The sequence below is a fragment of the Trichomycterus rosablanca genome, chromosome 19 (assembly GCF_030014385.1).
Source record: "Trichomycterus rosablanca isolate fTriRos1 chromosome 19, fTriRos1.hap1, whole genome shotgun sequence".
NCBI lineage: Eukaryota > Metazoa > Chordata > Actinopteri > Siluriformes > Trichomycteridae > Trichomycterus > Trichomycterus rosablanca.
The window spans coordinates 5968869-5994399 of NC_086006.1; the positions used below are offsets into that span (position 1 = coordinate 5968869).

General features: G+C 37.7%; 2 protein-coding genes across 3 annotated transcripts; both read right to left on the reverse strand.

The window, feature by feature from the left end:
* Positions 1-372: 372 nt before the first annotated feature.
* pcmtd2a (protein-L-isoaspartate (D-aspartate) O-methyltransferase domain containing 2a) lies at positions 373-7867 on the reverse strand. Its single transcript, XM_063015793.1, has 6 exons — positions 7673-7867; positions 4951-5270; positions 4276-4378; positions 3959-4130; positions 3569-3692; positions 373-3405 (listed from the first exon to the last, which is right to left on the reverse strand). Exons 2-6 carry the CDS (start codon positions 5255-5257, stop codon positions 2975-2977), a joined length of 1137 nt encoding a protein of 378 aa, XP_062871863.1. The 5' UTR covers positions 5258-5270; positions 7673-7867; the 3' UTR covers positions 373-2974.
* A 1126-nt stretch (positions 7868-8993) lies between these two features.
* Positions 8994-24268, reverse strand: myt1a (myelin transcription factor 1a). Of its 2 annotated transcripts, none has more exons than XM_063014874.1 (22): positions 24212-24268; positions 18916-19007; positions 18374-18428; positions 18119-18149; positions 17948-18010; positions 17623-17858; positions 16193-17164; positions 15867-16001; positions 15657-15747; positions 15399-15521; positions 15104-15318; positions 14724-14932; positions 14337-14561; positions 13949-14103; positions 13793-13855; positions 12247-12309; positions 12038-12121; positions 11627-11848; positions 11332-11423; positions 11139-11242; positions 10792-10935; positions 8994-10354 (listed from the first exon to the last, which is right to left on the reverse strand). In XM_063014874.1, the coding sequence occupies exons 1-22, from the start codon at positions 24234-24236 to the stop codon at positions 10214-10216; spliced, it is 3540 nt and encodes a 1179-aa protein (XP_062870944.1). In that variant the 5' UTR covers positions 24237-24268; the 3' UTR covers positions 8994-10213. The 2 variants fall into 2 exon arrangements, with proteins under 2 accessions (XP_062870944.1, XP_062870946.1); XM_063014876.1 differs by lacking the exon at positions 24212-24268 and adding an exon at positions 21409-21477.
* Between the last annotated feature and the right edge of the window lie 1263 nt (positions 24269-25531).

Genomic DNA, 25531 nt, shown 5'->3' on the forward strand with positions numbered 1-25531 from the left:
AATAACTGATATACATAATTTAGATCGGTGCTGTGATTTGATTACAACTGATCAAGATCAGAGCTGATACTGCTGGTTTGGATATTACACATCAGTGCCTAAATGACCAAGTCAATATTTCTGAACAATGTCCCCACTGATTATATTCTATTAGTGAATGTGCCAGAAATAATGTTAGTCTACATTAGATTAGCCTATCAAGTTACTTCCATAGCAAAAACAGCCTAAAAAGACCAACAACCAACATTGCTTGTTTAAAATGTGACTTCTAAAGGTCGGACTAGTTTAGATATACATATTATAATTTGAATTCGGAGAAATAAATGCAACATTAGCCTCATCCAACATCCTGCTGACATGATTTGTCATTTGCTTGTTTTTATTTTATATATACAGGCTGTTTCTTTTCTACAGACACATGAAGGCTGGTTATTGCTAAGTAATTAGGCATCAAGTCAACCACTTGGTCCAGTCCCCCTTATCTCATGTATATATAATGGTATTTTGGTGTGGGGTTGGGGAGTCACATGGAGGGTGCTCCTCAAAACATTCCATGTATTTTATAATAAAGACCACATAGATTTTTTTTTAGTACTGAACATTTATTTACTAGTGGCAGGTATTATAAAACCCTGTTCATGCATGAAACAGTTTTGCACATTTAATTATGACACGTATGCAATTCATGAAAAGAATGAGCAGTGTTACGACCAGTCACGTGACAAAACATGACATATTAAGAGAAACATTAAGAACACATTTTAAATACAGTTACAAAATGCTTGAAAACATATCAAAATCCTGATTGGGGGAGGAGAAAGGGTGAAGAGAATGAAAAGGGCAAAATGTTTGTAACTACTCACACAATGCACACACCTTTTCATTTTTTGCCATTTTATTTGTCATGAATTGTATTAGACTAAAAGTTTAGAGAAAGAAATGAAACACAGTACTTTACAAAGTTAAAATAAGAGTAAATTTTTTTGTGATTCAGCAGCTGATTATAGAGTAATAGTATGTTTTCAATTAAACAACATGTGTAACGTTGCCTGGCTAATTACTTTACAAAACAGACAATGTTGATAAAGATCAGACCGTATTTAAGAAAGATGCCAGTTAGGACAACCAGGTTGGGGCATCCTTCCTTTGCTTTAAGGAGATTTAGCAGATGTTTCTTTTCAGTATTTATTTTATATACATTAATACAAGATTGATATTTAATGGCAGGATACAAAGTGCTTTATATTATGGAGTTTTGTTGGATTGTCTGCACTGTTTTACTAGTACCAGATAAATGCATGTAAATAAAAAACTCCAGTAGGAAACACTGCTACAGACACTACTGTCTAGCACCATGTTTCTTACAAGAACACATAGCTAAATTATTTCTTTATCTTTACTAACCACATCATCAAAATCAGGCAGGACACCTTTTGTTTATTACAAGATAATTTACAAAAGCTCCTGTCCTTTTTCAAATAATGGTCACCAACAACTCCATGATAGCTGGCTATATCCTTACAGCTTTCAAGACCGCAAGAGTCATTCCTCTCCACAGAAAACCCAAATTCTGTAGCAATCCTCTCTGTTCTCTTCAATATTTTTTAGTGTTAGGTTTACAATTAGCTGTCCCTTTTCTCACTTAAAATGCCAACCAAGATCCTAACAGTAGGGTTTTACTGCACCTGCACATGTGCTTCCAAATTAACCAAATCCTCATCATCATAAAGTTTGATGCAGTTAACCATAAGTTTATCCAGTCCATTCTTTTCAGCCTTAGAATTACAGCTTATCTCTTATCTGTAAGAATGGTCATAACGTGCCATGGCAGAATTTGCATTTTAGTAATAAAAACTCAATTGTAGTCCAACTAGGTTCAGTACTGGGCCATTCTCTTTGCCCCTACAACTGATCTCTTGATATCCTCACATCTCCTCATATGCTTTTCATACCTCTGCTATGCTGATGATACACACGACTTGTCTAGTCTTTTCCTTCATCAGGATACAGCTTGCATGTCTGGTGGACACCTCGTTATTAATTAAAACTCGGGACAAACACCAGCAGGACTGATATATCATCTCAGTCCTGCTTATCTTAGCCTCAAGCACATGCTAAGATTGTTAACGTAACTCATTCTCTTATGTTGGTAATCTAACATGGTCATGTGGGCTCCCCTTTTAGAACTTTAGGATTACCCTAATGCAATGCTCAAGTCTTCATGTTTTGAGCTTGAATTCTCTTACCAACCCCCTTAGGACTTGTGAGCATCAAGGCTCTGAAACCAGGTGGTGGAATAAACTACCTCTGTCTTTCCAAACAGCTGAGTTTCTTCATGTCTGAGGACAAAAAAAACCCACCGCTTCATTCAGTAGTTTAAGCGCTAACCTTTAAGCACTAGTGTTTAAGTGCTAACCTTGTACTTGGTGCATGGATACATTTTCCTGCTTCCGATTCTACTTTTTAACAAGGTTTTATCTGAATTGGTTCTTAGAAAGAAGCCAGTTTTTACTAGATTGAGAATCTGTTTACTCTGGACAAAACAAAACACTTGTCCCTGTGAACAAGACTGTATGCTCAATGCTGTTAATGTAAATTATACAAAAAGTGCTGGATGGGGCTGTGACCAATCCAAACATCTATTAACAAATGCTTATGCTGACTACTTCCAGAAGCAGTTTAAAACTCTGTAGTGAGGCCTACTGATTTGTAGCTAAACCGTTTATTGACATTACCATTTCACAATAACAATGGCAACCAACAATGGCTGAAATTGCCAACCTTACTAATAAGATGATGATTCTACATACATGTAGTATATATTACAATGTGTCATGGGTCTCGTCAACACATACCAAATTGACTCATGCACATCTTTTTGACAATACAAGAGTTGTGTGCAATAAAGGACTGGTGGAGCTATAAGGACTTGTAGGTAGTCTGCGACTGAATTACTGGGCCAGACATTTCTGGCTTATTTTTCTCTGTAATAAAGAAGGTAGGTCTTGAGTGGCTCTGGAAGAGGCAGAGTAAGGATTTTCTCTCTCAAGTGGTTAACAGGAGCCTCAGTAACTTTTCCCTCCCGCCTTCTTCTATTCTGACCTTCTTCGACCTCATCTTCGAATTGTTCGCAGACTCCTCTACAGTCCTCTTCATCATCGTCATCATCTGACCCTGACTGATTGTTGTTGTCATCCATAGATCTGGGGATCAAGCGACTCATGAACATGTAGTGGTTGGTTAGTATGGTAGAGTCACGCTGTTCACGTCTGTGTTTGAACCGAGACCTGCCTCTGGCTCCTGCTCGCCGGGGCAGAGGCCACAACTCGGACACAGACTTTTTCAGGGTCTGCCGGATGGAAATACGAGCCAAGTCCTGAAGGCTTCGCACTTCAAACATAGTAGCTACACAACACAAAACACTGTATTCAGCAAAAACATCCTGAGGTCAGTCAGTGGTGAGAATATATAAAAGTGTATGTTCAGTTTTAATTAAATTAATTATGAAAGCTAGTGCTTCTTACACTATCTGTAAATGAATATGAATCTACTGTTATAGATAACTTACGTAGTGGTACTGCTCGGGGTTTGCCATTTTCTCTGTGTTTTGGAAGCACAAGAGGTGCAAATGACACAGCAATGATCTTTTTTGTTTCCCATGTGTTGTACCCCGTCCGAGTAATTTTGGTAAGCTAAAAGGGAAGAAAATCATTTTTTGTAAGTACATGATTACACATAAGTACTTATTGAATAATTAATAATGGAAAGAGTCAGAGGTTTTCATTGTCTCAAAAAACTTAATACTTATAACATCATAGGACAAGAGGTCTTACATTAATTAATAATTACCAAAATGAATAAATGTACTAAAATAAAACAAATAAAATGTGTTATAAATATCAACAGGTCAGGTTAAAAATGTTTGAGACAAACACTGAGAGATGATACGTGTGCTCACCTTTTCTTCCAAGGGGAGCACCAAGATACCCCCGACTTTGAGCAGGTTTTTCATGTAGTCTTCATGATCTCTTTGAACCCCTGCTCCACAATAAACCCTATCATACTGCCTGCTCTCTGGGGCAATCTCCAAACAGTTCCCCATCACAAACAATGGCTCACAGAAATCAAACCTGTTGTGGATAAAAATGATGTAGTATTAATTAAAATGATGTAGTATTACCTTTGATTTTAAGATTGAACCAAAACTCCATCACAATGCCAAGTGTTACCATAATAGCAATGCTAGACATTGACAAAAACACATGGCTACAAGACCTGTCAAAGCTGTCACTGGTTTTAATGAAGCAATCCAACTTCTCATATGCATAATCGATTACATCAGCGTGGAGTTCAACACCATGGTTTACGCCAAACGGACCTGCAAACAAGACAGAAGGTTTAAGACTGTTAATGAAGAGAATACATCATGTCAATGTTGTGGTTTTATAAATATAGCATTTTATACATTGTATGGACAAAAGTATTTGGACCTTGAGCTTATTGGACATTCTATTTCAAAAACAAATGGCATTAAAATAAAGTGACCTGATTTTTTTTAGCCATAACATCAGCCACTCTTCTGAGAAGGCTTCTCACAAGTATGTTTGTGGGAATTTGTGCTCATAGAGTCAAAGAGCATTTGTATGACTGGGCACTGATGTAGGTCAAAAATAGCCCTGATTGATGTTACAGTTCATTCCAAAGCTGTTTATTGGGGCAGAGGTCAGGGCTCTGTGCAGGTCACTGGAGTTTCTTCTTTACCACGCTTTTTTCATGTCTTTTGTATATTCCTAAGTTAAACCACATATATTCATTCATCTTTAGTAACTGTTTTTTTATTATTAGGGTAAACATTTACAAAAGTAAACTAAATAATATTTTATAACATCTCGGTCAATGTCATTCGTTAATAAAATTGTTTTAAAGCTTTTAAATGCAGGTTAAACGTACCCAGTATGAGGCCCACCATAGTGCTGAGGTAGCCTGTTCCACTTCCCAGGTTAAGAAAAGACAGGCCAGGCTGAAGGTCGAGGGCCTCCATCACCTCAGAGTAGATGCAGGGTGCAGACAGGTGAATGTTTCCATGTCTCCAGGCCAAGTCTTTATAAGCACTGTCTCGGAATTCCTCCAAGTAGTAGTCAGCTCGGTCTATGGCTCTAAAAGCACACTCTACAACCTCTGTGCGAATGTACTGGGCCTCCTTCAGGTTGTCAATCAGCTCATCATTGTCCTCTCCAGCGCTTACTGCACCACCCATTGTAGTTAATTTGCTGAGAAAGAATGTGGATGTTATTACTTGCAAGTGCAGCTAATTATATGATGCAAGTACTAAACACTGTCTGTGGACTCATGACCATGATCTTGTTGGACATCCTATTTCAAAAAGGGCAGCAATGTGAACTGCTGTAATAGAACCCATGATTCTAAAGAGTGCTTTCTACAAGATACTGGATTGCGTCTATGAAAATTTCTGCCCATTTAGTCAGAGCATCCGTGAGGCCAGGCACAGATGGCTTGGCTCTCAATCAATGTTTCCTTTTATCTCTAATAAATGTAATAGGGTTGAGGCCATTGGATTTTCTTCACACCAAACTTGTGTAAAAGGACCTTCCTAAAAGTAATGGGTATGGCTAAACACCTGAACATAATACTTAGTAAGGGTGTTTATATTCATTTAACCGTATTGCATTACCTTTACATTTCTTTAATCAAAGTTTCATATAATGCACTTCAATGTACAAAATGTAGAGGTTGCAATTTCACAGAGCTTTCAGATGGTGGTGCTAGGATGCAAAAAATCCTAAAGGTCCAGGCTGTGTTGCCAGATCAAGCGTTTTTCCACAAAATGGACTACTTTTACTCTGTGGCACTTGGCATCAGTACCACAAACACTAACCTGTCACCACCATCAAGGAGTCATTCATTTACATACTGAAATGGCCAACCATCAAAATAATACTTGGTCTGTGGTGGGCCTATGATGGTCTCTTTCAACTGATGGATGATGTATTGTTTGATACTTGATGTTGATCAGAGTACCTGAGCATACGGACACCTTGAAAACTTTTTTTAGGAGTGACGACATGCTTTAAGACCCTTTGATATTCGTAATCTGATCTGATACTATTTGATATTGATATTAAGAGCAGGTATTCAGTACTATGAATATATTACAAAGGATCTTTTGTCCAGCTGGGCCACATGAGACGGCAAATATATTACACAAATACATTGAGGTATATGAGTAAAAAGTCTGCAGTACAGAAATGTGGGCTATATCAGCAACCCTAAATTATAGACCTATAAACTGCTTGCAAAAGGTGCACATTATGGCCAAGACTGAGTGGACACCCGACCATGAGCTTAATGGACATCCTATTCCAGAACCACAGTCATTACTACAGTGTTGCTCATGGCCTTGTGGCTATAACAGTTTTTACTTATCTGTACTATTTTCCACCACATTTTAAGTGTGTATGTGAGAACTTGAGCCTAAAGGGAGTTTGTGATATCAGGCACTGATATTAGATAACTAGTGTTCAGGTTCAGTTGGTGCCTGTGATGGACTGATGCCCTGTACCGGGCGTATTCCTGCCTTCTACTCAGTGTTAAATGGTACTCCAGAGTTCCGAGTTTAAACCATTTTTAAAATTCAGTCCCCAATCTGTGATGATTGGCATGTGTTTTATGTAACCCTGTGCGTTTCTCTATGGACGTTGGTTTTCTTTTCCTTCCATAAACATGCCAGAAGGTCGACTGGCTACTGTAAATGATCTACAGTTCTACATTAATTGGCAGCAAAGATAAATAAATGACTGGTATTGGACGGGCGGCACGGTGGCTAAGGGGGTAGCACTGTCGCCTCACAGCAAGAAGGTCCTGGGTTCGATCCCCAGGTGGGGCTGTGTGGAGTTTGCATGTTCTCCCCATGTCTGTGTGGGTTTCCTCCGAGTGCTCCGGTTTCCTCCGAGTGCTCTGGTTTCCTCCGGGTGCTCCGGTTTCCTCCAACAGTCCAAAGACTTGCAAGTGAGGTGAATTGGAGATATTAAATTGTCCAAGACTGTGTTCGATATTAAACTTGTGAACAGATGAGTCTTGTGTAATGAGTGACTACCGTTTCCTGTCATGAATGTAACCAAAAGTGTAAAACATGACGTTAAAATCCTAATAAACAAACAAACAAACACACTGGTATTGGGCTGGTTGTAAATGTACACTGTGTGGTCATGTAGACCTGGCAACCTTGTTACCCAGCGACTGAACCAGTCAAAGTGTATCACTGAGGAAGATTTTCATCAGTCCTTTCACAAAATGCCCAAATTGCAGCTGCGCCATAAGACAACACACAATGTGCATCCATATAATAAATACAGCTCATCTCTCATCCTAGCGCACCTAACAGTGTGTTAGAACAGTACGCCATCTATGGTAACTATGGTAACTCGCGATGTGGATTTAATACTGATTATGTGGTAGTACGCAAGCTGGAACGCAGTCAAAAAATCAAAACAAACAAAACCCCCAAAATATGCACATTTAAAACCCGTGTTCCATGAGATAAAATTAGTAGCTGTGATGCTAATAGTGAAACCCGGATCATTACAGGATAGACTCGTTATATCTGATGATAAAAATGATGAATTGTGGTTTATACGGTGTAATTTAGGCTCACCTCCAGCTGTTAGCACTCGGTCTGTATGAAATGAAGCCTGTTTCTCAGGAGATGCGCTCTGTGGAAATAACAAATACCAGCAACACACCGCACTGTAACGTTTTACTGATTATATTAATGCTCGTTCTGTGTTGTGCTAATGCTGTTCATGTTCTAATCCAGCCGTCTTTCTTTCTGCATAAACATTCAGCTCAGTCGGCCACAGTTCTGGATGTAAACACTGAGCAGCTGACTACCTGACGTCACACAAACATAAAATGTAGTTATATAGACTATTTTTTAATTTAATTTTTTGTTTTGGACAAGTACAGTAAATACATTAATATAAACGGTAAATGTAGCTGAGTGTACTAAAGCTAAATATTGCAAAACTAAAGCTAGTTCCTGGAGCGCTTCACAAAAGAATCTGTTCATAAGAGTCGGCTCAAAACAGTCGACTCATTAAAGACTTGCGTTGTTTAGAAAATCAGTTTATAAATGACTCGGTTCATAGAGTTGTCGGTTCATAGAACTCCAAGTACATTTCTGATCAAATCATACATTGCTGCAGCCTAACACAGAGATGTGTGACATACAAAAGGAAGAACTCAGATGTTTGGAGACAGGCATAATTTTTCACTTTCCTTTTTTCATTTTTTATCCAGGCTAAGGTTGCTGCAGGAACACACAATGGCCAGTGCGCCAGTCCAGTGTAAGGTAACACTTACTAAAACATTTACCCATCACCCATTCACCTATAAATGTCACCTATGGGCAAAATTCTAGCCAATTCACATGATTTTGTCTGATTTTATGTTAAAAAAAAAATTGTCAAAATTATATTGTAAAATAAGTCAGCTTTAAATGGCTTCAATTATGCAAAAACCTTCTTAGATTTTGATGCCCTGCAGTGAAACTCTTGTATTAGTCTTTTATTTTAGTAGGATTTTTAGAAAAGAAAAGGCAATGTAGAATGATAAAAAGACACCAAATAATATTTGTACTGAAGAGACAATGTCAAAAGTTCTGTTGTAAAAATGGACATGACATAAAGACATAGCTTTTCAGTTTATCCAGCAAAGAACCTAAGTGAATGTGGAGCTTATCCAAACCCTGTACATGGGGCCAGTACACAGTAAGGCATGACAAACTCACCCATTCATTCACTCACACCCAGGTGCAGTTTTGAGCTTTTAACCAGCAGCGTATGAGCAGGAGGAAACTCAACTGAGAGATTTTCTCACACACAGTAAATTGGACTTAATCCAGGTTCCCAGACCACAGTGTTGGGCATGAACTATCTACTGTCCATAAGCAATAAAGGATAAATTATGAGGCAGTGTAGGTAATAGAATTCCCTTTTATTTTATCACCAACAGATGGGTAAAAGTCTATCCATATGCAGCAATCACTAACACAGATACATTTACAAAATAAATATTGCAACAAGATCTCCATTCAATTTGTACTTAAATATTACATAAATAATAATAAATACATCATACTGTATCTGTTTAAGCCACTTCACTGTGGACGGTGTCAAAATACTTTTATGGAAAACAAAATCATTAAATAAAAAGAATATTAGAAAATAATATAAAAGTTGATAAAAAATATTTGCACTTAAAAAAGAGATTAAAAATCTCTGTCTTTAAAATAAATAGGAAGGTTTATAAAACACTTGCTGTGGATATTTTTTTAAAATATTGCCTCTATTTCAATAAAGAGGGCAAATATTCTCCTTATATCAACTGTTAAAAAGCTGCTTATAGAATTTTGTGGTGTAAAATAAATAAGCTCTTAAATAGACACTGATAAATAAATAAACAAAATAATCAGCCAAACATGAATAAATAATAAATTAACCTTACATATTAATGAATTACAAATTTAAATAGTAATAATTATAATAATAGCATTATGATCATGAAACTACAAACTATTATGGAAGTGCAATATCTATGGTTTCAAATACTAAAGACCATTTCTAAATGGGACTGGAACAAATTACCACCAAATCTGAGACAACATCATACAAACAACAGCAGTGTTGCAATCTAATCGTGATTCATAACAGGACTCCAGTAATTCTCAAAGTACCCTCAGACATTAAATGTCCACCTTACACACACACACACATGCACGCACGCACGCACACACACACACACACACACACACACACACATACACACACACCATCTCACAGCTTGTTCATGACAACCTCCATTCACTGAGAAGATTAAGAAAGGCAGAACGGGACAGGTGTGATCTGATCACTAATCAGAAAAAGTCCAAAATACCCTATAAGGAGAACAACTCTGCCACACTGGCATAGAAACCTTTTGGGTCATATAATTGTAGACAAAACTTTTAAGCAGCAAGACTGGATTGTAGAATTTGGTCCTTAACTCGGAACCCCCCAGGGCATAACCAGGCTCATAATCAGTCACATACAAAACCTGAAAATCCTTTAACAGTGCACAAGTATTGTTGGTTTGTTTCTGAAGCCACAGTGTCTCATGGTGATGCTCTTTTCCTCGGTGTGGTTAATTCCAAATGTGCTTACACCTCAATGCCTTTGACAGCTTGGTTGATGGATTCAAGTAGGGCCCGGTTTGCAGGATTCTGATAGCACTCTTTGTTGCTGAACATGTGAGTCAGAGTGTCCACATATGAATCAAAGTTCTGTTCACTGATGGGCTCCTGCAGTGGAAAGATGGAAACATTGTAAATAGTTACTTATTTTCATATATTTAAATTTTTTGGTATATTTTGATTCTGAGTTTGCAGGACAATTGAGTAAGCTATGTAAGTAAACGTATGCTAATCCATTATAGAGTCTTAATTGTTTATATGCTTTTCTATTTACATCATTTAGCAGATGCTTTTGTCCAAATTAGAATATAGTTGGTAAAGGGCTATGTTCAGGTTACTACCAGTAAAACGTTGGCAGTGGTGAGGCTTAAACCAGCAACTTTACGGTCAGTCCAGTACCTTAACCAGTGAGCTATGACTGCCCAGACTGCCATTTATAGTGCAAGGTGAGAATACACCTTTATATATAAGGATGCTGTTTGAACACAATATCTCAATAGTTCATAAGGAGTGTATTGTGGATTGCTCACTACTAGTTTACTCACCATTTGTGGTAGACGAATGTTGGCTAAGCCACGGATAAGGGCCTGGCTCAGGCCAGACAATTCCACGAACAGAGCTTCATTTTTCTCTTCGATTAGTTTATTTTCCTCCTCCATGTTCTTTAAATTCTTCTCCATTGATGAAATCTGCAGGGGAAAGTCACATGATGATATATAACCAATTAGTAAAACAATACCTTCCTTCAGTTAAATATACATTTTACACATAGATTTTCTGAAGATGTAATTATTTACACTTTGTGACAAAGCCTTTTAAAAATAATTGTTATTTTGAATCCACTATTCACTAATGAAAAACCAATTAGACAGATTGCTCTGATGGAACTGACCTGTGTGTGGATGTTGGCCATGTCTGTCTCCATCTCTGAGTTAGACTCGTTAAGCTCACAGATCTCTTTGTTTAACTGCTTTATGTCTTCATCGTTATCAAGAACTGAGAAAAAAACAGCACATTATAAAATTTGTAAAAATGAACACAAGTTAGAAAATTCTAGCTTTTCTGGTGTTGATGGTTCTCCTTACCATCGCTTGCCTTGAATTTCTTGCTGATGTAGTCATCCTCAGGAAACCTAGCTCTTTTCTTGTTAGCAGAAGCTCTTGGACAACCTGATAGACTGTAAGAATAATGGACAAAGCAAAAATTACACAACATTATTTTTCTTAAGCACATAAAGTTTGCTGTTTAATTGCTGTCTCAGTTCTATTTGACATACAGTGCTAATGTGACTAAAAAGTCTTGCATATCTTGTCTTGTTATTAAAACTGGTAATGGTATTATTGACCCAGTGCCTTAATTATTTATTAAACTGTGTAGTACCTGCGATGTGTGAGGAAGCTTCCGTTGGCATGGCCGGAGCCATCACACCCTAGAGTGGGGCAAGTGGGACCCTCTGTCTTAAAAGACTTCCATGAGAATGGTGAACCGTTCAGCAAACCCTCCTTCTGTCTGCGTGCTGCCAAAGGACACCCATAGGCACTGCGATGAGTGGCATATTTTCCACTGATGTGGCCTAGGCTGTCACAGCCAGGCACTGGGCACCTGAATATAGACATTTAAAGTTAAGAATATTATAACAATAGAACAAAAAATATTAAAATGCTACAATTTGTCTTTATAGCTAAGTACAGTCTTTGCTAAACTGGTTTTGCACTGGAGCTGGGACAGCTAGCACTTTAGTATTAGTTATGGCTAAATGGTTTAGGTTGAAGTAGTATTCAAAGCATTTACCTTATCAACTCTGAATCTTCCTTGTCGTCCTTGGTGGGGGTTATTTTCACTCCACCTTTTTTGGCACGTGGACATCCAGACAAACTGTTAACAGTAGGCTGAGTATTAATGCATAAAATTGGCTGTTCCTTTCAACTTTAATTGACCACATGGAAGCGGAAAGCTTTTAACAGTGGTGGATTGCAGATAGATAAATAAGAGTGATGTACCTTCTGTGTGAGGCGTAGTTTCCTGTGATATGTCCAGATCCATCACAGCCTGGTGTAGGACATCTGGAGGGCAGAGAGTTATAGGTACTGGATGAGTATCACTTAACTCAGTCACGGCACTGAGTTTATTTAGCTTTATTATTTATTAATTAAACTTTAATTAATTAAACTTTACAATACTATATATACATATAGAATGCAAACTGCATCTAAAGGTGCACTGATAAGTAGTAGCTGTAACTATTAATGCTAATAACTAAGAATATTTAAGGTTGCTCTTATTTCTCATTAAAGAACCACCATGTGTTGAAGTATAACAAGCAACGTTGAGTAGAAACAGAAGTATAAAGTACAGATAAGCAGTAACTGCAACATAGCAAGAACTCATTAGAGGGAAGATTAGTGCAGACATACTTGAGTTCACCAGTGTGGGCAGCCATTAGGGTCCGAAGACTTTTATCAGCAAGAGGACACCCAGAGAGACTGGAAGAACAAAGCAGGATAGAGAAAGGAAGAAGAGACAGGAGAAACATAAGTGCAAGATAGAGGAAGTCGTTCAGTATTGCCTAGACCTGTTCAAAATGATTATGTGTGTGTGTGTATAGGTTTGATTCTGTTTTTGCCTCGAATAAACACTGAAGTATCACCAGGACCAACTTAAAGTCAAGTGAAATTTATTAAAACAATTTTTGTAACATACTTTAATGACTGTGTAGTCTTGGAAGGAATTAGATTAGGTAAACACCTCATTGTAATAATGCATTCATTCACAGTAGTCTGACGCAACACTGGGTGCAGGGCAGGATTACACCCTGAACAGGGCGCCAATTCATCACAGAGAAACATACCCAGGAAATTTAAGCCAAATTTAAGCCACTTAATCCACCTTCTGTATGTTTCTGGGAGGTGAAAGGACTGTGGAGTATACTAAGAAAAACTTACAAACACTAACTAGAGGCAAAGATGAAACTGGATCCACTGCTGCCCTTATTGGAATTATTTTATCCTTTATCATTTTTCAATATGCAAATTTAGTTTGGACAAAATCTTGCTTGTCTTCATGTTACATAAGAATAAGTGTGTTTCCAGTTTGCATTAATGAAATCTGGATTTCTTGATAAGGTCTTAATTACTTTTTTATTTTGATTAACATTCTCTAGTGGGCCGAAGCAAACACTTCATTATTTGAAATAGAAAATGTGATGTTTTTTTAAACATGTAGTGTGACTTGGATGTCTGTTTAAAGGTCAGTAATGAATATGTGCGTGGATGTGTATGTAATGGTGTTGTGCTGGTAAGGTAGTAAACAACAGGAAGCTGAATAATAAAAGAGTACACTGAAAATGCATGCAGCTCAGAAACATCCATTCATGTGCGACTGTTCACATGAATTACAGATAAATGTGAAGCAGAGATGGCTGAGATTAAGTGCAGTATAAGTCTGAGAGAAACACATGCTAGCATTAGATTGACCAACAAGCTCATTGTCAGGTGTCCACATACACATAGCCATTTAGTGTATAAGCAGCCATAAATTATGTTATACCTGCGGTGAGATGCATAGTTTCCGGTTATGTGACCACTGCCGTCACATCCAGGGGTAGGACATCTGGACAGATTGTAAAATAATGTTATGTATTAGTAATTTAAACATGTTTACTATTTCAGACCTGTCATGTTCTATCATGTTTTTGATACTTACAGCAGGAGGTCTTTCTTGCTGTCCTTGGAAGGAAGTTTGAGCTTGAAGCTGGAAGTGGTGACCTCACCAGGGTACTTTCTATCCTCCACATCCTCTTGTGTAATATCATCATCCTCAGCTTCAGAAGAGGCGTAGGATTGTGTCGTGTAATCCATCTGTAAATCACAAAATAGATCAAGCTCAAAAACTTTAGAGTTCCTACACCATTGCTCATTACACACAGTTAAATGTAGAGTAGTCTTAGGAAGAAATTATTATCCATTTTATTATTGAAGAGCAGATTACTGGATGACATCTCTTTGCTTTTACACACTGCAAACTAATATGTACAGTATACAGCATGTGATTTATTTACTGGTAATATAAAATAAATCCCAAGTATAATAACCTCCTCAGGCTCCTCTTCCTTCTGCTGGCTGGTCTTGGTGTAGTCAATAGGCCCCTCCCACTCATCTATCTTGTAGGCATGACCAGAGGAAGGTGAAGTGACTCCGTGATGTTGTGAGGAAGATGAAGATGAGGAAGAGGGATCAGGTGACGTCATGCCTTCTCTCTTGGGTTTCTTCATGCTGAGGTCCAGGGTGCCATTCTCGTCAACCTCAATATCCATATCCTGCAGAAGATGGATAACTTCTTTTATCAAGAATCCTCCCAGTTTCATTGTAGCTACTCTTCACCCACTAGCAAATGTAATAGTCTTAGAAGGCTTCCACAAAGTCTGTATCACCTCTCTGGTTGATACAGAATGTAGTGAAGCCCTTGTTACGATACATACCTTACTGGTCTGTTCCTGAAGCTTGGTGCTAAGGTTCTCTGGTCTCTCCCAGCAGCGTGTGGACAGGTTCAGGATGGCAGTGGCGGCCATGTGAGCAGCCTCGGCATCATGTGTGTAATCATATCCACTGGAGGTGGAAGAGGAGCTGCTTTTGGTGTAGCCTCCAGATACACTCTGGTTCGGGGAGGAAGCTTGAGGAAATGGTTTTGCTGTTAACCGAGAGAACGGATACATATAAAATCTACTACAGAAAATGTATTAACATCTGCACTGCAGAAACACATAAAAGGTTTTTAATCTACATTTGTAACACTGGTTATGATGCCATGCTGTGGTAACTACGTTATTTTAATAGGACAGAGGGTAAAAAGTAAACTTACATTTGAAGGCTTTAGGTGAGGTTTCACTGGTAGGCATCTTTGGGGCGAGAACGCGATTGCCAAACACCTGCACGTCAAAGCTTGCATAGTCAAAGGACACCTTGGAGTATTTCTCCAGCTCCTTCGCCAGGTTGGCTCGTGGGGTGGCTGGACCCGCATTAGGCCTGTAGCTACCATATTGAGGAATCTCCAGCTGCTTCACAAAACACATAGGCCTAAAGCAGAGATGACAGGTTAGCTTCTTAATAAATTAAAAACATTTTCAAATCACTCTTTACATTTTTTATGTTTTTACCTGAGTACTCTGTCTGAATTAGAGCCTATGACAACTTGTTCACTGACTGAAGCTTGAGCCTGAGGTGGCTTTTCATAAGTCTTTGAGTGTTTCCCTGCAGCAGCGATTGGGCAGCCTGATAAACTGGGAAAAGATATTTATAATATATATTTATTAAACCCATGTTTAAACTCATGATTAATCCAAAAGCCTCTAAAAATGTCCTTATTGATTGAACTATTATTTTTTGCATGAGTTTACAAACAGACTAATCAGTACCTGCGATGTGTGTTGCGGTTGCTGTTGACATGGCCTTGGCCGTTACATCCGGGCGTTGGACACTTCAGCACATTCTCATGCATGGCCAAGACTAATCAGAAAGTAAAAGCAGAGTGTTACATAAGTATATTAAATAGTGCATGTAATAGATAATAAATATTTGATATTTTTTATATATTTTATGCAAACAGTTTTGGGGGTAGGACTTACTTTCAGGTGGAACCCTGTCCTTATGTGGGCACCCAGAAAGGCTGCGATGGTGAGGATACAGTCCGGTCACATGACCTGTCCCATCGCACCCTGGTGTGGGACACTTCACTTCCTTCTTATCTGATCTAGAGCCGTCTATAATCAAAAAGAAAAAAAGGAAGGGAGAAAGACTTTCGTGTAAGAAAAAGACCATTGTGTAAATTGTGCAAAGCTACAATTTGTCTTAAATGTCATTTTCCAGGTCAAGTATGCAACTCCACAAACTGTAATAAAAATGAAGTATTAAAGTGAGTCAACAACTTGATGTGTGCTCACTGTACCTTTACCATAATATCCTCTGTGTGGGTTGTCTGACATATTTTCATCTGCACTGTGGTAGCTCTGCTGCTCTGGAGAGCGACTCTCCTCTGAACTACGTGCTGTCTGCTCTGCCTTAAGTGCAATGGCCTGCTCAAGCAATCCCAGGTTTCCTCGTGTCATGTCATACGTCTCTGACTCGTCTGTCACCTCTGATCTGTGAGACACACTGTCAGCCTCCTCATCTTCTGCATCTTCCTCCTCTTCATCCTCTATCTCGTCTTCTTCCTCTTCAATCTCATCATCGTCATCTGATTGCAGCTCTATCACCATTGTGGGTGAGACTTTGTTGGGCTCCTCCTCTTCTAATTCCTCTTCTTCTTCCTCCTCGCTTAAGGGGGTGTCTGTTTTCCCACTAGATGTCACAAATGCATCTGGTTGGGATACCTGAGCTGGAAAGCTGGTGGCCACAGTGCTGGGAAAGTGTGTGGGCTCTGCTTGGGCCTGCTGTTCTTCTTCTTCTTCGTCCTCCTCCTCCTCATCATCCACCTCCTCCACTTCTTCATCAATGTCATTGTCCTGATTGTTAGTCTTTTCCTCATTTTCTTTGGCCTTAACTTTGTTGAAGTCTCCGCTGAAGTACTGGTGGTCTGAATTGTTCTTTTGACTTGAGCACTGGCTCTCATGCTCCTCACCCTGTTCTTCGTCTTCCTCACCTTCTTCTTCAGATATCTGCACTGGCTCCTCAATGGCTTTTAGCTGCTGAGTCATTTGCTCTTCTTCTGTCATCTCTTCTCCTTCGTCCCCCTCTTCATCCTCTCCGGCCTGGATCTCTGCTGCGACCTGAAGACCTTCGTCACTTTCAGTCTCCACTGTATCTTGTTGGATGGGTGTTACTTCAGGCTCATCCTGCTCTGTTTTAGACTCCTTTTCATGCGCTGGAGAAGAAACGTCTTTGTCTGTTGTGTTTTTATCTTTAGATTCCATTTGTGAACTTTCCTCTAAGGAAACATCAAATGGAAAATATATTAAGATTTGAGGCACAAAGTGGTTGTGTTTATTGTATTTATTTGATAGAAATAGCCAAGTTGCTGCCTTTACACTGTCTGAATGAAAGACTTAATAGGTTTCTGCTATCTAGCTACCTTAAGTAGACAGACAGCAAGCAATTAGCACCCAATTTGCCTAGTTACTTTGCAGTTGTGTTCTCAGAATAGTGCACTGTGCTGGACTGATTTTCAATTACCATAGTGATTTTGTTTGTTCTGCATCCCACCTGCACTCCAGATTGTCCACCAATGGTGGAACTCATATTTTGCCATCTCATCAATTAGGCAACCCATATGAGGCTCATCCTATTTTATGCAGACAGTAATTGTCTTCTACTTTGCTCAGTCCTTAATCCATTATAATGCAGCATTGCTGTCACAATATGCTAAATTGCATATCTAATACACACCTGCCAGTAACTCTGGTGTTTGTTCCTTCTTCTGAGGCTCTTCTTCCTTCTCGGTTGTTTCATCATCAGAATCCACTGCTTCATCCTTTGGTTCAGTTTCACTATTCGTGTCACTGTCTGCATTAAACCCATCATCCATTGCTAGCTTTAAGGGATTGGGCTTCTTTTTAGCGGCTGGCTGGGTCTCTTCCGCCTCCTGGAGTTTCCTTTTCTTGGCTAATGGGCAGCCAAGTGCACTGTAGAAGAGAGAAAAAATGACATCATGATTGGTATTGGTATACAAGTTGTATGGATCTGTGTTACTCGATATTGCACTTAATGGTACCTTCTGTGTCGAGCATATTTTCCACTGACATGACCCAAACCATCGCAGCCTGGGGTGGGACAGCTAAAAGTACAGAAAACAGACATTTCTTCATTAGTCTGATTATTATCATAGTATTTATTTAGTATCTTTATTCTGTGTAAAATAAGTGTAGATTCTTATCAATTTTACCTGTATTCCTGTCCAACAAGCTCAAGAGGAACTGAATTACAGAGGAAAAAAAGAAACTTAATTTGAACTTTTACTAATAACATTACCACATGCATTATAACTTCTTTGGAGCAATGAATTCTTGGTATAGGGCATTAATTTGAGGTTTTTGCTACAAAAATTAGCATCAGGAAGGTCTCCTATAAATAAGCCAGACAGATTAGAGACTCTCTTTGATGTGGCCATATCAAATTGCACAAAGCGAACAAAACTCACCTCTGATGCCTTTTGAGCGGGTCCGCGTCCGCTTGTCATCTGTGTCGAGGCTCATCTGGAACACATTCAATATAACAATTAGTATATATAAAGTTTACACGCCTTTACACTTCTTTTTCCTTTTGTTCATACCAAACAGACACATCTTGCCTTATTTTAACTATAAAATTATGAAAAGTTTTTGGTTTCATCCAAACATGGTACCTCTATGCCAATGCTGTAAAGATTATATGGCACCATTTTTGTAAAAGTGATATGTCTAATGGTCACCTTGAGCAGAGTCTGATGTTACCGATAATCGAGTAACTTTCTGTATTAATTAAACTTTTGAAAAACACTCCCAATGTGGACTGTGGACTGAACTACTAAAAGTAATATTAGTATAATAAATGTAAACATTTTAGGGAAAATAATGCTGCAGCACTTCAATCAATGTTATTCAGTGCATGATAGCTCTGAAGTATAGCAGATACTGAAGTGTAAAGAGTGAACTGGAAACACACACACAAACACAAACAATGAAAAAATAATCTATATCTGACTTTGATTCGTTTGCTCCTCTTGCTCTCCCAGCTGCTGATTCTGTCTTCTTTTGTCCACCTCTGACTCAGCAGCTGCCCGTGGAACTCATTTTCTATAAAAGCAGAGAAAACCCATAAAGGTACATTATGATACACTAGAGCATATTTTATATTATGCAACAAATGTTAATATAAAGGCATCCTTTTCTGTAATTGTATGTGCATTAGTGTACTATATGTATATGTATGTATAATATATAGTTAACTATAAATTTAATTTTTTTAAAAATTGGTGCTTGGAAACGTTATTCTATGTCTTTGTCATTTCCATTTAACTTTAAATATTCATGTTTGATTTGAGACAGCCCTAGCATACGTAGAATAGAATAGCACAGAATAAGCTCAAGGACATAGTTTACAGTATATGGACATAGTACATAGTACTTCATTTGAAACTTCATTTGAACAGCTTTTGTGACCCCCTCTGAACTTGTGGATGGCTTGGCCTTTGTGGCACTAGGACATAGGCACGATCACTTCTGAATGGATCACGGTCTACGGGTTGTGAATGAAGAGAGCTGTGAACGCGAGCCAGCTGTTCCACTGGGCCATTATGACGTAGGCCTCCTATTTTGTTTCTTCTGGCACCTGGTGCTCTCATGACAAAGTGGAGGGAGGGGAAAGAGGGGAGCTCCCCAGAGAAATTTACTGCTATTACAGCGCAACTCTCTCTCTCTCTCTCTCTCTCTCTCTCACACACACACACACACACATACACACACAATGCCTCAAAAAAGCCTCACTCTGAAAGTAAACTTAAAACAATACAGTAATGTCCAACACTTCCATTAGCCAGGAAGCAAAAAAACAGCCCATTACCCCGATGGATTCTAATGGATACACGACTTTAATCACAACCACTTCCCTACCACAAAGTTAAATACCAGTTTTAGTAGGATCATTTGACACAGCATCCATGTCCATAATGCATTTTTACTGTTTTTTTAATTGCCAATAACCCCCCCCCCCCCCCTACAAAACAACACATTTGGTTGTTACAATTAAAGTCAATTTAACATTGTGACATATTTTCATGTTTTAAAAATTCTATCATGTTTTTGCCACATTAACTAATAAATTATAATAAAAAAAATAATTTAAATAATTAAATGCAGCTATGTATATTTGTATATAAATATGTGAACACATTAAGACAAATGCCATCAAATATGGCAAGCAAAATACATATGAGGAAATAACCTTTCATGTCCAACAACCAAAATTAAACAACCAAGTGCATTTCTTTTGTAGGAACAAATAATAAACATATAAGCAAACGGTCAATCAGTTTGCTTTTTTACAAATGCAAAACATTTGTGATGTATATGATCATTTGTATAGTACAGTGTATGATTCACACTGTGCATAGTTCTTTCTATTATGCTGAACAAATGACTATAATGTATTTTATGTTATTTCCGTTGAATTTAACTACAATTGTTAAAATAGCTCACAATTCATTTCTACAAGGAAAAGCCCATTCCTGTTTTTCAAAACACAGCGCACAAGAAAGCACATCGGTCTTCAGGCACATTAAACACATTTCCATACTTCTAACAACTATAGCACATCACATAACAGAAGTGCTTGCAGCTTACATAAAGCTGATATGCTACTACCATAAAATAACAATCGTTTTTACCCCACATAACATATCATGGTATCCTCTATAAAACACTTAGCTTAATGAAATATAAAATATTAAACTAAAAAGGTGGTTAAATGAAACCCAGGTTAAAACTTTGCTTTTTAAAATATGATTGGAGATTGAATGGCTAACATTACAAAACAAGCCTTGGAATAAAATGAGATAATACATATAAACAATAATATCATGTCATACTGCTGGTCAAGCCAATTCAAAGCATTCTAAAATGGTTTAAATGTATTCAATTTAGGTGTGTGTCCTACATCATTCCATGCAACAAATTACAGCAAAAAGCTGTAAAGTAAGAACAGTGTTGGTATGAAAATTGAGGTTGCAAAGTTGCACTTTTTACCATTATGTAGCACTTCTTATTTCTAATCTGCTCTATATGTTACAGTGTATGCACAATACTGTTATAAGTAAATCAGCCAAGCCAAAAAAACATCCCACGTAATGTAGGTCTGTTTTCCACATCTGACTTTACCAGCACAGCCATAAACACCAAAAACCATGAATCTACCACAGAGGTGTATTGAAGCTATACAAAGTGTATATTTTTTATATTTCTGCAGTCACTGGCTTGTTCTTTATTTACAATTAGAAGTAAATTACTGCGCTTCTGAACAAACAGAAACTCTAAAGATAAGACCGATTGAAACCAGGTCGGAACATGGCTCTTTAACTAACCCGGCGTCCATTAGCGACAACAACCAAACGTCGCATTCGTACACGATTAATCCAGAGGAAAATGTAAATATTCCACCATTCGTATCGCAATATAGAATGTATACACGTATAAAAAATACCGTTATCCTCAGATCCCCTGTGTTGATGTATTCCTCGTAAAATGCAAGCGGCCTGTTCCTCTTTGTAGCTGTAACTTCACCGGTTTTCCTCCTCCTCTCTCATAAAGCGCTTAGCTGAACGTTATAACCCGTAAATAACCCGAGCATCACTCGTTTAAAACGTCTTCACATAACTATTCTGGTCCTGTAGATCCATCTGACGTTTTAATGTTCCCAGACACGCGTTAAAACATTTTCCAGATACGGTTTGTCGGAGAATAATATGAACTTACCTTGGCTCACAGGCCCATTGTTCACCCCTCCTCTACCCAATGCTGTGACATCATCATAGTAAATTGTACAATACAGGATGGGGTGGGCATCTAGTACCCCATCTCCCACCCACACATACCTCTCACACACACCTCACACCTAATCACTGCATATCTACACACATCGAGGACTGTAGATCACATTAAGTAAAGAGAAATACCATTTTAAAACGCAGCATTGTAACCTAGACGTTCTACTATCGAATAAACGAAACGTGATACAAATAATCATACTCCACTTTCTGTAGGCCCTGCAGTGTCTAAAAAGCCCAAACCATTAAACACCATCCACTTTTCTGTGTTCAGCAGTGGACGTGTTTAAAGTTCAGCACTGAAGACAGCTCTGATCTATTTCAGCACCATGGACAGGATCCCAGTCATTTCATCCAGTATCAAAGCACTAAACGTTTCCACACTGCAACCGAGTCCCGACTGTTTCCCACTACTACTGCCAATAAATAACTTTCAAATAGACGAGTGTGTGTTACACTACAGATTAACTATGTTGTTTTGTAGTCTATCCGCGACCATTGTAAAATGTATCTATTTTGAAGAAAATGATTATGAAACGCTACCCTTAAATATTATCCTTATTTTATCTTGTATATGGTATGTTATCCGAGACCATGGACAACTCCATCCACTTTTATATAACATAATACTATTCTTGTATATCAACTCGTACATTAGTCGATCTATTGCATTCATTCGTGTTTATGGCAAATAATAATCAGAGACGTTAGCTGGAACTGCTTTTTGTGCGTAACGATACATTTGATGTAGAGTAGTGCTTGTAGTGTGTAATCACTACATTTGCCAAATTTAGATATTCTAGATAAATGTTAATAAAAAATAGCTTGTTAAAAAGATGCAAGTCATTTACTTTTATATGTATTATATTATTCTCCACAAAAAGGTTCATTTAATGAACCTACATTTTGTTTATCATCAATGATACACAATTCTATTATATAAATGCAAAAACGGTTGCTTAAAATTTGTTTGAGCTAAAAGTGTACATCAGTTACACATGACTAAATATATTGTATACATGTGTAACATACACACAATCACTACCAATAGTAAATGCATGAATATACACCATGGCGTTGCTGTAAAATATTTAATTCATGTGGAAATAATGTAAACAATTGAATGAACTAAATTCACACCAACTCATGTTAACGTGTATATTATTTAAAACGACGTAAACAATATATAAAATATTTTAAAGGTGATTTTATATTTAAAACGCATACCAAGTTTTGATTCTTTATAACGTTCTAAGGTTCTAAGGTCATAACAGCCTAACATTTAAAAAATATATATTCACGACGTTTTTAAAGCAAACTAAAAAAAAGTTTCTAAATGTTTGTTGTGCTGCTTGACATTTAAAGAAAATTAGAATTCATGAACAAAAGGTTTTCTGAAATTATTGTAAGTATTGTTATGAGCTGTCAAATTTCATTTGTATATGTACTATTACACAATATAGATTATGTAATATAATTATATATATATATAATATATATAATTAAATATTATATAATATATATTTAAAATAACTATAGAATTTTGCTTTGAGGAACTTGAGAACACTACAAAAAGTTGTGGGAAAGTGTGACTGTGGTGAATAGAGAAACTCTTTCCTTTGTTCCTGAATATTTAATTAGGCTGAACTTCTTCGGTCACCAGCTGGAACTTTAGTTTAACCCAGGCTCATCCTAAACCTCAGTACAGATGGACAGCCTTGTTCACTCCAGCATACAATTAACTTTCCAAGGGTTTTGTGGAGCCCGCACTGTGTATATAAATATTACATAGGTGCCAGCTGAGAGAACAGCCCAGCGACCCCCTCCCTGTCTCTACAGACAGATGGACTGGTTTAAGTCCCTCCCTCATGCAAACTTTTTAAACGGCTTTTACCGCACAAGCCTGAAGTCCCCACAGAGTTCACACAAAATCCCAATGGGAACAAAAGTTTCCTTTGTCTCTGGACTGTCTGCACTAGGATTTGGGTTTCAAAAGTTTGAAGACGCCATATGCACACAGCTCATAAGTTACATGGCAAAGTTAAAAACAGCATATTAGTATTAAAATAGTACAACTCGATGAAACTTTATAACACTGTGGAGTTTGTAACATCTGTTTACTAAAAACAATTACACACATAACTGCCTGAAAAAAAAATCAACATTCAACAACTTTGAATAAATTCACTTATATAAGTGAGTTTAGTAGGTCACAGTGTTTCGTACATTTAAAATGTAAAAAAATGTACTATAGTAAAACTGCGTTTTCTAAACTTAGTAAGCAGGTGATCTTTGAAAATAACTAAATGATCACAAAGCTCGATTTTAAACGTCAACATGCACGGAACACTGTGACCTGTCGTTATCAACCTGTTTACTAGTGTCAACAGTGTCAACACACGAATCAGGAAGCTCAAATAAACTTTGACTAAAAACTTTAAGACGTGATATTTTACTCACCCAGGAAAGTTCTACACAGCTTCATGATGGCTGTGTTTGTGTTGCTCCTCTCACTCACAGCTTTCAAACTCAACTCAACTCCAACTTTGCTTCAGAACACAAGTGCAACTTAAAGAAAAACTTGGCGGTGGGCGGTTCACTATTGTTCCACCAATCAGATCCTGTCTGCCCTGTTGTTGCTCCGGAGGGAGCCAATCAGAGACGCGCTTAACACGAGCGCTGCTTTAACTATCAAACAATAGCCATTGAGAGTGAAAACAAAGAGCGCAGCCTGCGCTGTTCAATACAGACACACTGCAAAGCTGCTCTATTCATTCATTCACTTACCCATTCATTCATTCTACCCGCACCGAGCGCCTGTAGCCAAAACTTTCCTCTAAACTTTATTCAGTGTAATCATTCCTCTGTTCAAACTACAGAAGAGTCAGGAAATATGCAAATAATACTTTAAGGGATATATAGTGCTGCGTAGCACTTACAGTTTTACATTTGCATAATATATACTTGTAAGGTAGAAAAAAGTAATATGTGGAAAGTCTACAATAGACTATATATGAAAATTAAACTGTTAATCTAACAAATGGTGTTGTTTACTAAAAGAACTAAAAGTTTACACACACACATACATACATACATACATACATACATACACACACACACATACATACATACACACACAAACACACATACATACACACACAAACACATACATACACACACAAACACACATACATACACACACACACATACATACATACACACACAAACACACATACATACACACACAAACACATACATACATACACACACATACATACATACATAAATACACACACATACATACTGTACATACATACATACATACATACATACATACATACATACATACATACATACATACACACATACATACATACATACATACATACATACACACATACATACACACACACACACACATACATACATACATACATACATACACACACACATACATACATACATACATACATACATACAGTGTATCACAAAAGTGAGTACACCCCTCACATTTCTGCAAATATTTTATTATATCTTTTCATGGGACAACACTATAGACATGAAACTTGGATATAACTTAGAGTAGTCAGTGTACAACTTGTATAGCAGTGTAGATTTACTGTCTTCTGAAAATAACTCAACACACAGCCATTAATGTCTAAATAGCTGGCAACATAAGTGAGTACACCCCACAGTGAACATGTCCAAATTGTGCCCAAAGTGTCAATATTTTGTGTGACCACCATTATTATCCAGCACTGCCTTAACCCTCCTGGGCAT

Excerpts from the sequence above, each read along its gene's own strand:
- pcmtd2a (XM_063015793.1), bottom strand. The coding sequence starts at position 5,257 with ATGGGTGGTGCAGTAAGCGCTGGAGAGGACAATGATGAGCTGATTGAC. Across the intron at positions 3,693-3,958 it reads TGCTCCCCTTGGAAGAAAAG|CTTACCAAAATTACTCGGAC; the intron begins GTGAGCACACGT and ends CTTCCCTTTTAG. Across the intron at positions 3,406-3,568 it reads ACCCCGAGCAGTACCACTAC|CTACTATGTTTGAAGTGCGA; the intron begins GTAAGTTATCTA and ends TGTGTTGTGTAG.
- myt1a (XM_063014874.1), bottom strand. The coding sequence starts at position 24,236 with ATGAAGCTGTGTAGAACTTTCCTGG. Across the intron at positions 15,748-15,866 it reads GGACAGGGTTCCACCTGAAA|TCTTGGCCATGCATGAGAAT; the intron begins GTAAGTCCTACC and ends CTTTCTGATTAG. Across the intron at positions 14,562-14,723 it reads TTCAGGAACAGACCAGTAAG|GATATGGATATTGAGGTTGA; the intron begins GTATGTATCGTA and ends CATCTTCTGCAG.